General features: G+C 36.2%; 1 protein-coding gene across 1 annotated transcript in view; it reads right to left on the bottom strand.

The window, feature by feature from the left end:
* Positions 1–1,440: 1,440 nt before the first annotated feature.
* The window catches only part of xylb (xylulokinase homolog (H. influenzae)), a 57,038-nt gene continuing 44,275 nt past the window's right edge, over positions 1,441–14,203 (bottom strand). Inside the window, exons 18-19 of the mRNA XM_046847982.1 lie at positions 11,310–11,404; positions 1,441–2,639 (exon numbers count right to left, since the gene is read on the bottom strand). Coding sequence (XP_046703938.1) covers positions 2,571–2,639; positions 11,310–11,404 — 164 coding nt within the window. The 3' untranslated portion in view covers positions 1,441–2,570. The remainder of the gene's footprint in view (positions 2,640–11,309; positions 11,405–14,203) is intronic.

Raw genomic sequence — 14,203 nt, 5'->3', positions numbered from 1 at the left:
CATGGGGGATCATAATGGTACAGAAGTTCACTCAGATACCGTTAAGTGCCTTTATACGCCAGTGATGTGGTCATATTTTCTAGATCTAGTGAGGACTCTTGCTGCTGCATTCTGAACTAACTGAAGCTCATTTATGCACTTACTCGAACACCCAGACAGTAAAGCATTACAGTAGTCTAATCTAGATGTAACAAAAGCTTGAACTAGTTGTTCTGCATCTTGTATTTCTAATTTTAGCAATATTTCTAGGGAGAAAGAAGGCGATCTTGGTAACGTTATTCACATGAGCCTCGAAGGAAAGACTAGAGTCAATAATCACACTAAGTCTTTGACTGCTGTACACTGAGACAGAAACACCATCCAGACATGATACATAATCCGAAAGTTTACTTGGAAATCTCCTTCTGTGCCATTCCATTGCCATATACATTATATGCATGCTTTCACTGTAGAAGCACCCCATGTAAAATAATCAGGTTATATATGCAATAGATATGTATATTAATATGTAAAGAATAAGTCGATATGAATCAATTACATATACAGTAGCTAGACTATATACATGAGTTGGAGTGGAAGATCTGTGGACTGCTATAGAGCTCTGACCTCAACCCTACTGAACTGAATTGGAACACCTCTGCACCCCAGGCTTCCTCACTCTGCATCAGTACTTGACTTTAGTAACACCCCTGTGGTTGAATGATCACAAATGTCAAAAAGCACACTCCTGAATCTAGTGAAACATCTTTCCAGAAGAGTGGAGGTAAATATAACAGCAATTGGGGACGAAATAGGATGTTCGCAAAAGCAACTTGAATCTTATGGTCATGTGTCTACAAACCTTTGTCCATATAGTGTATAATACATGCATTACTGTATATGTATGCTGCATGTGTCATGTGTCTGAGAGAAAATAAAGGCAGTAGTGCATTTCATTCACACACATTGTTAGCATAAATACAACGTAGTAGCTTTTTAGGAAATGCTTCCATGTGGAAAGCTTGTAGTGCATAGATTGATTGAATGGGTATTAAAACAATGCAATTGCAGTCAGTAATCCATAATCCTCATTACCTCTTTAATACATCTTCAAGTGTACATGAATCTATGGGATTACACATTTTTTTGAGTAAACGACAAACACACACACACACACACACACACACACACACACACACACACACACACACACACACACACAAATAACACAATTAACACTAGACTTGCATGGCACAGTACACTTTATACCACACCATACCGCACACGTTCACTTTAAGGACAATCAAATCAACCACCTTATGTGATTATTGTATTGTATATAATTTGATTTGATTTGACACACACACACACACACACACACACACACACACACACACACACACACACACACACACACACACATTTTAAACATATGTATCATATAATAAACAGATTACTGTATGAAACAACTACATAATGCCGCTTTTATTGAATTAGATACAAAACCTACAGTAACTAAGATGTTAAAGTACAAAATGTTGTGATGGAGTTTTCTATAGTCATCCATTTCCAGCTATTTAACTGCTATTTTTAAATGATATCTTATAGACGAGTAAATGTCACACCGTAAACCTCATTTTAAAAAAATCAATCAGCCCATCTTCATGAGATTCCCTGAAAATGCAGTATATAATAAACACAGAACATCCATGGTTATTATGGTTTATGTACCCTATTATATAGAAAAGAACAACTCGTAATGCCTTGTCAGTTTGTGATGAATGGTTTCACAAAGCGCATCTAATATCCTAATGTTGTCTTGTTTGGAAAGCAAACAAAACACATGCAAACACAACTAAAAAATATATTGAGGTATCTGGGTCATCACTATTCACAATTTCTTATTTTCACCAGTTTATTTCGATGGCTTGGTTTGTGTAACACTTCTAGACCATCATCACCAAAGATTTTTAAACAATACCAATGTGATGGTCTTAATGCACAATGTGTATTAAACTCATTACAGGACTCTGCAAAGACTGCAGCATTAATGCATTCACATTCTCATACAATTCACATTTTCACAGCGCAAAGGTTGGAGCTGGAGACTAATGACCAATTGATTTAAAGCGGCAGCCGAGGCACACTGGTGTCAGTGAGTGGGAAAGTGTGAAACTCAGATGGAGCATTATTAATAGAACACATTCTTAGGTCAAAGTATCAGTGAAACACACTGGCACATATATATAGAAAATAATTGTGCTCTATCTCAGTGAGGGGAAGGAGAGGTCGACTCACACAGCTTCTTTCAGCTATTGTTTTGCTTCATTTCACAGCTCATACTGGAACCATGTTATACAATAGTGCTTTAACATTTACACCTGACGTAGTGATAGATTTGAACCTGTTAGGCCAAATTAATGATCACACTGAGCTGCTTCCTGCCCACAATTAACACTGACTAGTGTATGTCATTTGCAGAATCAACTCATACATCTCCACGCTCAAAACCAACGCAGCATTCTTTAGACAGAATCACATTAGAGGCATCATCTGTTATTGTTTGCTTTCAAAAAAGAGAGGGTGTTGAATCATTGTGGCGTGCACTTCAGAATCTTCTGTTCCAGGTCTGCATATCTCTTCAGGAGAGGCCCGTAGACCTACAAAGACGTAAAATAAAATGTCACTTGCATCATAGAGGCATACTTCATAATTGTCAGACGTGATGTGATTTTCATTACACCGAAGAAAAAAATTGAATTCAACCCCACAAACAAGAATACAATTACTTTTCTTTTTTTTGCTGGAGCATGCTGGAGCTGGACATAATATATGCTCTTATACACAGTAACTCATAGCAAAGCTGTATAGTCTGTAAAGAGATGTTAGTACCACAAGAACAAACATTTTTTTTTATTGAATGGAAAATTATTAAGAAAAGTGGTATTGAAAAATTCACAGTACAGTGAAAAGCATTAAAGCATATCTTTCTTGTAGCCTGAAGAATTGTGGGTCAGGTCATGCTATTCTAGCATGGTTTCATAAGTGTCTATTTTTAAGGTGTGGGGTCCGTTCCTGAAATTGTGTTCATGCACATGTCTTTTAAATATCTAGCAATTACAGATGGTAAGATTCAATGATTCGCATTTGTGCATCGGCATAAAAGTTAACAATGTGATGTATAGATTTAAAAAGTGTGCATACACCTTGACATTTGCATCGCAATGCATAGTTTTTAACATATTTGCATCGTAAATAAAACAATTGAATTATATATTATTATTAGTAGATATGATATAGTTGTATTATTTAGAAAGTGTCCAATAATTTGTGACCAATATTTTATATGTAAATAGATTTCCCCCCACTAAACTGTTTTACAAGCGCGTTCTCTCAGCACCACTGCTGCTATCTGAATATGATGCATCACAAACTAAAAAGAACGAGGCGTGTCCTGAGAGTCACATATAATATAGATTAACATGGCAGAGGTAGATCTGCATTTTCCTAGAGACAGAACAGGAAAAGATGAAAGTCTGGTCTTATGTAAAGGTTTTCTTTTTTTTTTTGTACTACAAAGACCTGTTCGTGAAAGGACCATGCATTAGAAGTCAGAAGGCACTTTAGTAAATGTATGATTTGCTGTCTGTCTGATCATATTTTCTTCCCTTGCATTACATTGTGTTGAATCAAATCGAAATTTTATGCATTGTAAAAGGGGTAAATTATATCGCATCACATTGGTAGCTGCTTTATATGTTCATATCGTTGACTATGCATCGAGATGCCAATTGCATCGTCCTTAGTTATGGAGATGCACATCCCTACTTGCTATTGTAGAGAAAAGGCTGGCATGAAACAACTTGGGAGACATTGAAGACAAGTCGTGCAGCTGTATTCTGGATCATTTGCAAGAGTCAAATGGCACACTGGGGAAGACCTGCCAGGAGTGATTTGCAGGAGTCCAGTCTCGACACTAAACAAGCACCTGAGTCACTTTTGTAGAGAGAAATTGCCAAATCCTACTGATGCTGAAACAAGATGGCGAATTAATTAGGTCTGCAGCCTTCGATTATTTTAGTAATCAAGTATTCTACCGATTATTCTGTTGATTAATCGATTAATCAGATAAGAAGAGCAATTAAAGAGCAATACAAAATTTACAAGAGAAAATAAGACGGGTCTCCTAAAATGAGCGTCTGCATCTGCACTGTCTTCTGTGTTACCTGTCCTGAGCACTCCAGAGTTTAGCTGGTGGTGCATCAGTGATAATGGTCCATGGGAAAACAATGCTTCGTGTGTAGTTAAATGGACTAAATGAAGCATCGAGGCAAATAATTTATATATTTGTCCTGGATTATTCCTCTTTAAATGTTAGATCGCACTCTTTAGTGCAAGTCATCTGTACCTCTATAAATTGTAACTGTGTGCCCTGTGCTTTAGAGGTGCAAGATCATTTTGAGTGTTTTAATTACATTTCCCACATAACAATAACCACAAATATAATTAACTACCATCCGGCCTTGGAATAAACAATATATCCAATGCTTTTAATCATCGCACAGAGGTTAGTCCTGAGCCTTGACTTTGTGATCAAATCAATTACCATAAACTAATCTAACTTTGGACATTAGAACTAAATTTGCAGGGAACTCTGTGTGGACTCTTCAAGAGCAACTGGCAATACATTAAAAACTGAACTTTTTAGATTTAGAGAAGTAGAATAGCCTTGAGTCATTCAATTAAAAAGCTTTCCAGCCTTATATGAAAAAAAGAAGTTTGAAGTTCATTTATCATCATAAATTCAAAGCCATTGACAAGCAATCACAAAAAAATCAAAAGGATCTTTAAAACCCTTTATGAGAAATCTGTACATTTGCTTTTGTTCGTCGTTTTAGGCTTCAAAAAGCAGCCTGAATGATATAAGACAACCATGAGAAGTCTAAATAAGTAAAGAAAAAATAAGAAAAAATAGTTTTGTTCATCGATGGTAAATAATGTATAAAAAGACATCCCTAATAAACTACCCAACGGCTTAAATATATTAGAGAGAATCACAAATCCTTACTGTACTGAAAAGAGAGAAGAATGTAGGAAGAAAATGACTGATACGGCTGATAAGCATGCAAAAATCAGTAAAGTACAACAAAAATCCCTATTGTAAAACGCTACTTCTTATCATGACATATGGTGAATGATTATCATAAATGTACAATGCTTAATGTGGATAGAGTGTTATAATGTGCAATTCATCTAGCGGGGAAAAAACATCAAACGTTCATCACTGTCACAGTGACTTCAAGTTGAGAACTGACTGATGATTAAACTTTCAAAGCTGTCACCACATTTGGATCAATTTTTAGTGTCTGACATATGCTCTGTGTATCAAACTAGAACACAGTAGGCAAAGATCTGAAGTATCTTATAACATCTTTTATAGATTATTGCAGCATTTTTCTCTCAACAACAGGTTTAATATCTGACTTGTTTGCTTTAAATGCACCGTTTCTCCACAGTGAATGATGGTCCTTATTACAGAAATACATAAAAGAAACACTACACGAATATGTCAAGGTCAGCCATTTTGTCTGTTCAAGGTAGATCTGTATTTGAGCTCAGGGAGGGGGTATTTCCATCCCTCTGCCTCCCATGGTAAATTGCTTTCCGCCCCTTGACACGATCCATCCATTTTATGCTCTGGCAGCCCATCTCTGGGCATAGCGAGAGAAATATGCAGCGTGTTAAACGCTAACCGCATCCTCAATATGAAGGTGTGATAGGTGCAGGACTGCAGGAGAAATGGAGTAAGAGACAGGAAAGTGGTGGAGAAACACATACCAATTAAAACATGAAAGATTGGTGTGTGTGTGTGTGTGTGTGTGTGTGTGTGTGTAACCCCACTCGTCCTTCTCCCACCAGGGTCAATCTTAATAAGGTCAGAGAAAGTCTCATACTTCTCAGAAGGGACCAGGCCAGAGGGCCACTGGATTACTAGTGCAATTTAGATTTGTATAGCCAGAAAAGATGTTTTGCTTCCACAGTCTACTGGACAACCGAGTCCCCGAGCAAATCACTCAAGCAGGGTTGTGCATGGGGCTAGTGAGGAGATCTTTAAAGGTTCTCTCCAGCTAGTAAGATGCCATTAAACTTGCAGGTTTACTACACCTGTGTGCAGCTGAAACTCTGAGAAGTGCAGCACCTCTGGGTATAGGATGACAAGCATTAATTGGGCCTGGTAATTGAATCAAGTGGAGCAATTAAGAGACTGAATAGAGCACAAGATCCCACAAGATTTGGGCGTTAAAGAGCCAACAGTGTTCTAAGTTCCAGAATTAAATTCAACATAATTCATCTCCATCATTATAAAAGTACATGTTGTTCTCCTTTGTTGCGTGGGTGCACGAAATGCGTTTGCAGCATTTCAAAGATTTCAATGCTCTTAATTTTAGACATTTTTAGGTGCACAAGTAAAATGAAGGCAGTATGTTCTTTTCTGTATATTTACCTTCTATGGATTATTTCAATACCCTGAAGAAAAAAACAAAACAAAACAATAACCAGTAATCGTTGCTTCAGAGAAAAAGTTACACATGCGCCATCCCCGGCAGTCCCGCTGTGCTTTGTTAAACACAGCAAATAACTGGCAGTGGACAACACCATCTTTTCAAAACTACTGAGTTTAGACAAAGGAATATCACTAAAAACTCTAAAGCTGCCAATATTTTCAAGAGGTGTGTTCCTTCCTACAAATCAAATGTGAAAGCTCACAGCTCCAAACACAGCTCTCGAAAACCCAGCTTGAAATCGGAAAAGGCGGATGCTTGGTTTTCCGTGCCGACTGGACTTCAGCGTGTAAGAGAAACCAAGAATAACAACGCCATTAAATATCAAAGAGGACCCTTCATCAAAAAGGGAGCCTGAAGTGGCCTGCACTCTACTGACTTCACTGCCGAGTTGAAGTAGGACACGGCAGAGTGAAGCAAATTAATAACAGCAGAACTTATTTTCCCCACAGGTTTCGGAACATTCTGTAATGATATTATGAGGATTAATCAAATGCTTGTGAACAATGGAGACCATTTTTTTCGCTCACTGGCTCATGAAGCAGGTTCAGGCTCGGGTGAACCAACATGGCTATGCCTTTTTTCTGAAGTAAAAAATAAACCTGGTTGCAGCAGATGCGGGGAACTGCAAGAAAATTATGTCTCTAATTTACACCTCTCATGGGCAATGGCAAGCGTTACTCCATACATAGTGAATCCAGGCATGGATTGAATCTCACATTGTTATTTTTGTATCATGTTAAATAATGCACACCACATAGAGGAAACATATTTTTAGCAACTGTACAGTTAATGAATCAATAAGGAAGCAAATCAGTGCACAGCAGCAGTGGGCAGCAGCATCAGCAGTGTCAGAGCACACAAACCAACAGACCTTGCTCAAGAGAGGAGATATGTATATACACTGCGTCTTCACACTTAAATTTTGTAGCACGTGGACCTTAGTTTCTTTCTATATCCATAGATCGTAACATGGCCTTTCTGCCCTAAATCCTTAAAGGCTCTAATATTATCAGGCATTCTGTATTATTCCTGAGTGCTTATGAAACTCATATCTAGATGTTTTTCCTTTAAACATGCTGCCTCTATATTTAAAGTAACCTGAAAAGTGTGCATCAAGTACATCTAACAGGAAAGCAGAAATGCTTACTGTATTCAATTGTGCTAATTTTCCTGGTAGGTTTTGGGACAACTTGACCCTCCATGTACACCCAAAGTGGAGAATAATTTACAGGTTCTGATTACAGTGGCAAAGTGGCTCTCAAAAAAGCAAAAACACATTTTCTAGGCTGACCTTTTGAAGACATAGACCAAGTCTCCATTGCAGTGTGTGTTTTTTTTTTTTTGTAATCTAAATTTAAAGGAAGTGGAACAAGACCTGAATAATGCTAGCATAAAATAACAAATAACAGCAAAGCCACAATAAAAGCAAATAATAAATAATGTTAAGGAAAATGGCCACCTGCTGTGTATTCAGTTTCACCTCAGACCAACCATGACCAAACCACTAACTACAATTTCCAATTTTCTCAGTGCTGCTGCAACTTTTTTTTATCGTGAAAGACTACATTTTGACGTTTTTCCTAGATATGTATTTCTAAAAAACTATCAGCCTTGTTTCGGTGCATAACTGCTGCTGTAATCATGAAAATAAATCGGTGTTTAGTCTTGGACTCCTAGTTTTGAGTTCTTCTCATGGTTCCTATAGGTGTTTTTTTGTTGATGTGGATTGGTGGATTGGTCATGTGAAATGTAAATCTAAATATTTGTCAATTTGTGCCAATATCTACTGTGACAAGAGCTATACCCTTAAAACCGAATAGAATTTTTACAATAAAGCAAAAAAGCTTACCTGCAGTAAGCATTCTGTATAGATCGTTAGATCAGCCCTGGACTTTTCAGGACTTTATTGTTTACTCTTTTTTGGAAATTCAGAGCAGTCACACTTCCTTTGGATGCTCTTACAGGAAACGACACATAACACTACGCTGTAGTTAGCACAAGCTCCCTCAGCACATCCATCAGCAGACCTCTTTCTGACATCCTCATAAAGACAGAAACTTTAACAGAAAGACCGACCTTCCGCAATGAAAGAATACAAAGCAGCATCATAACACAATAAAAACAATTTCAATGTTTGCTGTTGTGCTGTCAGCGGCAAACTCATGCATAATGAGGAAATTTATGTTCGAGTTAACCTCTGTCATGTTGTTCCAGAAAAACAACAAAAAATATTGTTCATTTCAGTCATACGCCAAATGAAGCCATCACTCATTCACAAGGCAGATCTCAACAATACAGCAAAACAAAATATAAAAAAGCACTTTTGCAAAACAAAGAGTGACACAAGGTCATTAAAGAAGAGGGATAAGTAAACTGCACTGCCTTATACAGCACGTTTTGTCTCAGTCTCTAAGTTAACATGTGAATAAAAACATTATTGTGGTTTATTAATGCAGTAGATTTATTTTATGATCACATCTATCAGTCTTTGGTTTGCTTTTATAGTTCTGAATTGTGTATTTGCTAATGATCCGTACAAACAATCTTTCCTGACATAATTATATTAATGAAGTGGTTAAACCATTAACATGCCATTATTAGATTTAATATTATTACTGTTCTCATCATGATCACCATCGCTTCATTTGCAAAAATTCACCCTTAATGGATATAAAGCCACACTTCACAAGTCTGCTGCAACATAATCTTCACATTGCATCATTTTAACAGGCTAGATTACATTATATAAGCAAATTATTTATAATTTAGTGTGGGTTTTGTTCTTGTATAAATTAATAAGTTAGTATCTATCTATCTATCTATCTATCTATCTATCTATCTATCTATCTATCTATCTATCTATCTATCTATCTATCTATCTATCTAACTAATATACAGATTTTTTTTTTTTTACTTTTAAAACAAATAGCAAAGCAAATATTCAGCATCTTGAGATTCTACACTATTTCTTTATAATTTTGATTCTAGTTGAATAGGCAAATATGTGCAACTGACCATTTTAAATGCTTTGAAGAAATCAGGTCATATTTTCCTCACAAATGTGCTTAAAGGTGGTATAATCATAAGGCACAAAATTGTGAAGTCCATGCCAGCTCAGGTGCACCCTGTCCTTAAAGCACAAAGAGGACAAAGGAATCACTAAGAAACTCTTTCATGTAAGTATTTGAATGAGTACCTTTCACTCAAGCTGTTGTAAATTATATATAGTTTACAGTGAAAACCATTTAATTAAATTGGAAAAGAATGCAAAAACACAAGCGTTTACACTAGTACTCCCAGTACGCGTGCATGTATCAAAGATACATAAATAATGAAGTACAAATACTTCGTTACTGTACTTAAACAGATATTTTCAGGTATCAGTACTTTACTATTTATTTTTCAAAAATATTTTTTCAAATATATGTACTTTCTACTTCTTACATTTTCAAATCAGATTCGTTTCTTTAGTTTAAATCTATTTGGTTACATGTTCAATATTTTTTCTTCTCATTGCGCACAGTTTTCATCCTATCAACCTATTTCTTGTCATTGCGCTGCTTTTTTAACCAACCGCTGGTGTATGGTTTCCTGGCTCTCACACACACCAGAGACATAGACTAGCCTGCAAAGCTAAACACGAGCAAGACAGAAGGCAAAAAGAAGTATGTCTAACATGGATGAGACAGAGGGAGTCAGAGACAGGTTTGGGGTAAAGCCCAGGGCATTTTGTTAGATCATTCCCACCCTATGTATCAAGAGTTTCACCTCCTCCCTTCTGGCATGCGGTATCAAACTCCTAATAGTAAAAAAAGTTAAAAAAAAAAATCTTTTTAGACATTCATTGGTCCTCTTAGCTATACAGTTTTTTAATTCAAGGCAAAACTTTTTGGAGAAAGTGTTTGAATTATGTGTTTGAGTTGTTTTATGCCTTGTCATGTTCTTGTATGCTGCAAACAAATTGCCTTCGGGAAACTGAACTGTATCTGTACTTCTACTTGAGTGAAAAATGTGCGTACTTTTGCCATCTTTTGTATGTAATTATGTATGTATGTATGTACACTATATTGTCAAAAGCATTCGCTCTTCTGCCTTCACATGCAAATAAACCTCGTGGAAAGCCTTCCCAGAAGAGTTAAAGCTGTTCTAGCTGCAAAGGGTGAGCCAACATCATAATAAACCCTATGGATTAAGAAACGGATGTTACTCAAGTTCAATTGCATGTGAAGGCAGACAAGTGAACACTTTTGGCAATATAGTGTATGTATGTATGTATGTATGTATGTTTGTATGTATAAATATATAGTTCTGAGAATGTTCCCATTTTCCTAATTCTAATACTACCATTGGTTTCTGTGCCAATTTTGTCTCTAAAAACAATGCCTATTATTTTATACTCACATATTAAAATCTCATTATACAGCATTTGTATATTGATAAAGCACATTGTACTGTATGTATATAATGTATCATGTTAAAGAGCCTCATAAAATATATATACTTTGTATAGTGAATATGTATCTATATTGAAAATCTAATAGTGATTGGAATATACTGACCATGTTGGAAACCCCCTAAAAATTGCCACATATAAAATATTTACTACATTAAACTGTTGGAGTGCAACAATAGTGCAAGCCAGGCTTCTAAAACAAACATTTCAAATAAATTCTTCCACTGGATCAATCGGTGGATTGAGTTTTAGTTGATCCAAAGCTGGCAATTGAACCGTTATGGAGTGTGATGCAGGATGTATTGGCATACCTTTTCAGCTCCTGGGGTTGGTCTCACAGCAAGCTGTGCTCCTGGGGCTTCACTTATTGCCTCTGTAAATGACATTCCCATTTCAGCAGCTAATCCTGGGGTGTAAAAAAAAAAAAAAAAAACAGCACAAAAAAAAGAAGGAATGAGAAAAGTGCACATAGGCTTCATATGCTTTTTTAAACAGTTCATGTCTTTCCTTCATGTATAAGTTGAAATAAAAATGCAATTTAGAAAATAGTATAGTTGAGGTCAGGATTTAAAGTATTCCTGGACACTGAGGCTACATGGTGATAAATAGTGGAAGGGGAAGCCTGATCCATGAGCTGGAAAATCTTTTCATTTTCAGTCGTGTTTTGGATGACACCTCAATGTTTTATAAGCTAAACAACCAGCTAAGTCATGCCAAGTGATGCCAAGTAAACCACAAATATGCATCGGCCAGGTAAAGCTCAAACTGAAGCACTTTGGAAACATAAATCATGTGCACATCATGGCACATCGATTGAATACTGGAATGACCGAGTGAAACAGAATAAACTCAGGTTGAGGAATGAGATCGATCTGGTGGGGGTACAACTTAATTCAGTCATGCTGAACCATGATTCATTTCCTTTTAGGAGCAGCAGAATATATAAGCAGCACAGTCAGCAGTAAACTGTAAAGGAAAGTATTTGTGTGTAAATGCAAGATAATGCAGTGGTGCAGTAATTATCAGATACCAGCAGTATCCAGAACCAGTCAGCTGGTGCATTAAATGGACTAATAACAAACAGTTACTGAGATCAACAGTGATTTCCAATTAGCACAACACTACTGGATTTACAGTAATAGTAGTACAGTAGTACTTTTTTTTCTTTCATTTAATTGAAATTGTAAAAAAAAATTACTAATGTACACAGAGACCAATAAGGAAAAAGAAAAAAGAAAATAATCATATTTGCACGCACAGCAGCTAGTATGCAAAGTGATGTTGAAGCGAGATTGTGGTCCTGAAATACTGGACAGTTCTACAGGAATCTGCAGAAACATTGAGGCTTGTGTAATTTTTTTGCGTAAGCAGTTTTTCTTTTTACATTATTAATAAATACATTTTTAACCAGAATTTATTACCACAGCTTATTTCAAACTTCTAATTTCAAAGTCCTACACTCTCAGTAGTACCACCAGCCTAGATGTGCCAAATCCATGTGTTTTACAAACTGTTTTACAAATTGAGCTGTTTATTACAACATTGTAGATAAGAGATATATTTTTATTTGTGTATCAATGTTTTGCAAGCTAATGAACTTATTTAAATATATATCTTTGTTTATTGTTGTTATTTCTTATGATGGACTGCTGTTCTGTCCTGTGTGTATTATCACAACATACCCAGTGTTTCTGGTACAAACTCTAAATGAAGTGACCAGGATAAACTATGTAAATTTACATATGTGGCATTCGGCAGACACTCTTATTCAGAGTAATAATCTCATTAATAGAATTGAGCAGTTGTGTGTTTAAACCTTGCCCAAGGGACCAGCAGTGACGGCTTAGCGGTGATGGGATTTGAACTCACAACCTTTGTATCAGAAGTCCAACATCTCAACCACTGCTCTCCCCCTTCCCCTAAACTTTCGGAGATTTGGAGGATCAGATTTCAGTTTTGACATTGTACTAATCTTTGTTTGAAAATAAGGTTAGTTTTCAATGGCCATTAGGTGCCTTTTTTCTTCTTGTTCAATGTTTTTAACATTGCAGTGTCTAATGCAGTTAAAATACTGCTGAACCAATTCCTTTTAAAATTTCATTAGAATTTTGATGACAAACTACCTAAATTCATTCTGATATTATTAATTTAGTACCAAAGTACTTCTGAATATTAACAAGCCTGATTATCATCTATCACGGTAAACAAAGTTATGTGGGAAAATCAAAAGGAAGATCTTAATTTAATTAAATTTATTTTTGTCCAGTCATTTTTGACTACTCACAGTAACATTTTATAGTCAGTGATATTTCTCTTAACATAACATCTTCACATTAAACCCTTCAATCTCCAGATTGAATGTATGAAGGAATAATTCATACATTCATAACTTATGAGGCTGTATTCAAAATGGCTTCCTGTTCATTAGAGAGGTTATAACACAATCGTGGGGTAGGTTTTATGTATCAAAATAACATTTGAGTTTTAACCACAGCTCAAACAGCAGCCTCTGGCAATTACTGTAACTACTTTGCAGAAATAAGTCATGTGGTTGTAATGCTAAGTAAAAAAGATTTGCCCCAGAAGCATTTCAGAATTTGTGCACATTTACAAATCTGTCAAGAACCGTAAGTGAGGAAGAAAATGTTTGAACAGGATAAACCATTTCGCCCCTAATTTTTAAAAGAAAATACATCATCATAAAGAATCAATTCACAGACTCCATATTAGTTTAGAAGCAAGTTCATATTTAACATTAGGTCTACTGTAGAGCATCTAATTCTTACCCCTTTGTGTAAATAGGGTCCAGATACAGTAATACAATGTTATGATAGCAGCTTAGACCATAAAAACTGTGCAACTGACTGATTCGGTTATGACTAAATTAACACACACACCTCAGTCTACTGTCTCGCACATGTACAGAGATCTAGAGTCCATAATAAGTCAGGTCTATCTTAGCTTACACTTCCAGACACTTCAAGTTGTATGAGACTAGAAGCCCTATGAGATTTAGTAATGAAGGCAGACCCGGTGCGGAGGCAGGGCTACTCAACGGTGAGAACCTTCTCACTGTTCTCAATATCTTCATCTGTCTTTCTCGCCATTAAAGTTGACACAAGAGTAATACTGATACTAATGCAATCAAGGCAAGGAGAAATTGAGACAGTGGTTTATGATGATGAACCACTGACACTCATCTCCA

The sequence above is a fragment of the Silurus meridionalis genome, chromosome 4 (genome assembly GCF_014805685.1).
Source record: "Silurus meridionalis isolate SWU-2019-XX chromosome 4, ASM1480568v1, whole genome shotgun sequence".
Lineage (NCBI taxonomy): Eukaryota > Metazoa > Chordata > Actinopteri > Siluriformes > Siluridae > Silurus > Silurus meridionalis.
This window is presented reverse-complemented; position numbering and strand designations above follow the sequence as displayed.